Raw genomic sequence first — 2,336 nt, 5'->3', positions numbered from 1 at the left:
AGGAAGGAAGGAAGGAAGGAAGGAAGGAAGGAAGGAAGGAAGGAAGGGAAGAAGAAAGGGAGGGAGGGAGGAGAGGGAGGGAGGGAGGAACGAAGGGAGGAAGGAAGGAAGGGAGAGAGGGAGGGAGGGAGGGAAGGAAGGAAAGGAGGGAGGGAGGGAGGGAGGGAGGAAGGAAGGAAGGAGGTACGTTGCTTGTATTATACAGCAAGTGTTCTGGTTGGAGATGGCTCATTCCTCCCAAGTTAGAGAAATGTGATCCTTGGCATTACATCTTGACATTTTACAACGAAAGAAAGAAAAACAATAGTACCTGCCACTTTCTGAAATCCCTGTAGTCCTTTCTTTTCCTGACATGACGAGACTACCTTGGACCCATCATGGGCAGAGCAGACATCTGAGGACAGCTTCCCACAGACCCGGAAGTAGTACATGTATTCTCCAGCACTGATGATGGTGTCGTTGAGGGCCAGGGGCCTCAGGTCATACAAATTGCCATGCCTGGGGTCTTTCACCTGGCAGTTGTCTCCTTCAAGAACACACAGGAAGCCAAGAGCAAATGCTATCACAAATGAATTCATACCTCCAAATGGGGAAAATATTTTAAAATAAGATTTCTTATTTACTTTGCAATACTGAGAATCGAACCTAGGACCTAGCACACCCTATGCAAACATCCTATCACTGAGCTCTGTTCTTAGCTATAATTACTGATTTGAGACTGTGTCTCATTAAATTACCCATACTGGCCTCAAACTCACTCACAGCCCAGGGAGGCAGGCCTTCAGCCGTTCCTCCTGCTTCAGCCTCCTGTGAAGCTGAGATTACAGGCCTGCACCATCAGACCTGGGAAATTTTACAATTTTTAATAAAAATGTGGGCTACCTCCATGTTGTTTTGTTTATTAGCCAGACAGCTCTGGAGGGACACCTAAGTACATTATCAGATTTCAATAAACCAAATCCTTCCTGACTGCTTTACTGGTTTCAAGAAAAACCAAAACCCAATCCAGGTATAGTAGAAAAAGGCTAGTGGTAAAAATTAACAAATGGCTTAGTAAAAAAACCTCAAGGATGAGTGCTGACCCACCCGCTGGCACCTCCTGACCCCACAGGCAGACACCATCACAGGGCTTCCTATCTGAGACATTACAGGTTCAGTGTATGTTGTAACGAATATTTATAGTAACTCAGACAAGAGGCTGGGGTTTACCTTCCTCTCTGACCACGGGACAGGCCTCCACTGTTCTCCACACAAACACGTACTCACAGTTGTTCAGGAGCTGGAACATGGGTGACCCCTGCAACAGATGCCAGTTTGCTTTGTTTTCTACTTATTTAACAAAAACAAATAATAAATGCAATCTTTCAGTTCCTTAAGCCAAGTATTCAGTATTTATAGAATATCTCAAGCCTGAGGAAACAAACTAGTCAAACACTAACAATGCCCCCAGTCTATAAAACACAGACAAACTTTAAACATCACAGAAGACTCTGGTTAAAAGGAAATGGGAACAGAACTAAACACCAGCCAAGTGTTCGCTGCTGACGTGCATACTCACCGACGTCTGGGCACATTCAAACATTATTCTGGTGGAGAAGCGCTGGTTTCCACACTTGTCACCATTTACATACAGGATGCTGAGGGATCCATTTGCAGTAACCTGAGGACTTATCTGCACCACACCCAAGTTCCAACTGTTTTCTTCTGACACCAAGCAGGAGCCCACTGCACTGCCTGAATGAACACAAGAGTGGAGAAGGAGGAAAGGCTGACCTTGGCTCAAATAAGACTCCAGAAATGCAAGCAGAACAAGGACTCCAGCCCACCATGGCATCCAGGGATGTAAGGGAGAGGACTGCAGACACTCAGGTAGAAACTTCTCTTCTTTCCATGTACGGAGGTGTCCACTGCAGTCCACGGCTTCCTGACCATGCTCAAGCCACTCAGGTCATACTCGTTTCCAGCTGGGTCTGGAATGGAAGGAAACACAATGGAAAATGGGTTTTCCTGTTTGTTCTGGTACTACTTTCCCCATCATGTAAAGACTGCCAGGATACAGATGGCATGCCTTGCAAGACACAAAGAAATCGACAGGAAGCCTGGCGTACAGAAACATGTTCCTGTCCCTACTGTCCAAACTTATCCCTGCTGGAAAACCATCACAGGACAGCACAAATACAGAGATCAGACGACATAACCACCTCAGGGCACATCTACGGAGCTCTTAGGTCTTATGTCTTTTTCTTCCTTCTATGAACCTCTGACCTACATTTGTATAATTTTCTTTTCATTATTATTATTATTATTATTATTATTATTATTATTATTATTATTAT

At 44.9% G+C, this 2,336-nt stretch overlaps 1 protein-coding gene across 1 annotated transcript in view; it reads right to left on the bottom strand.

Annotated features, from left to right (window-relative positions):
• Positions 1 to 2,336, bottom strand: part of Igf2r (insulin like growth factor 2 receptor) — a 93,511-nt gene that overhangs the window by 25,318 nt on the left and 65,857 nt on the right. Inside the window, exons 24-27 of the mRNA XM_055615924.1 lie at positions 1,827 to 1,970; positions 1,559 to 1,734; positions 1,210 to 1,297; positions 311 to 526 (exon numbers count right to left, since the gene is read on the bottom strand). Of these exons, the coding sequence (XP_055471899.1) occupies positions 311 to 526; positions 1,210 to 1,297; positions 1,559 to 1,734; positions 1,827 to 1,970 (624 nt within the window). The remainder of the gene's footprint in view (positions 1 to 310; positions 527 to 1,209; positions 1,298 to 1,558; positions 1,735 to 1,826; positions 1,971 to 2,336) is intronic.

The sequence above is a fragment of the Psammomys obesus genome, unplaced genomic scaffold (assembly GCF_907164565.1).
Source record: "Psammomys obesus unplaced genomic scaffold, mPsaObe1.curated_primary_1811, whole genome shotgun sequence".
NCBI lineage: Eukaryota > Metazoa > Chordata > Mammalia > Rodentia > Muridae > Psammomys > Psammomys obesus.
This window is presented reverse-complemented; position numbering and strand designations above follow the sequence as displayed.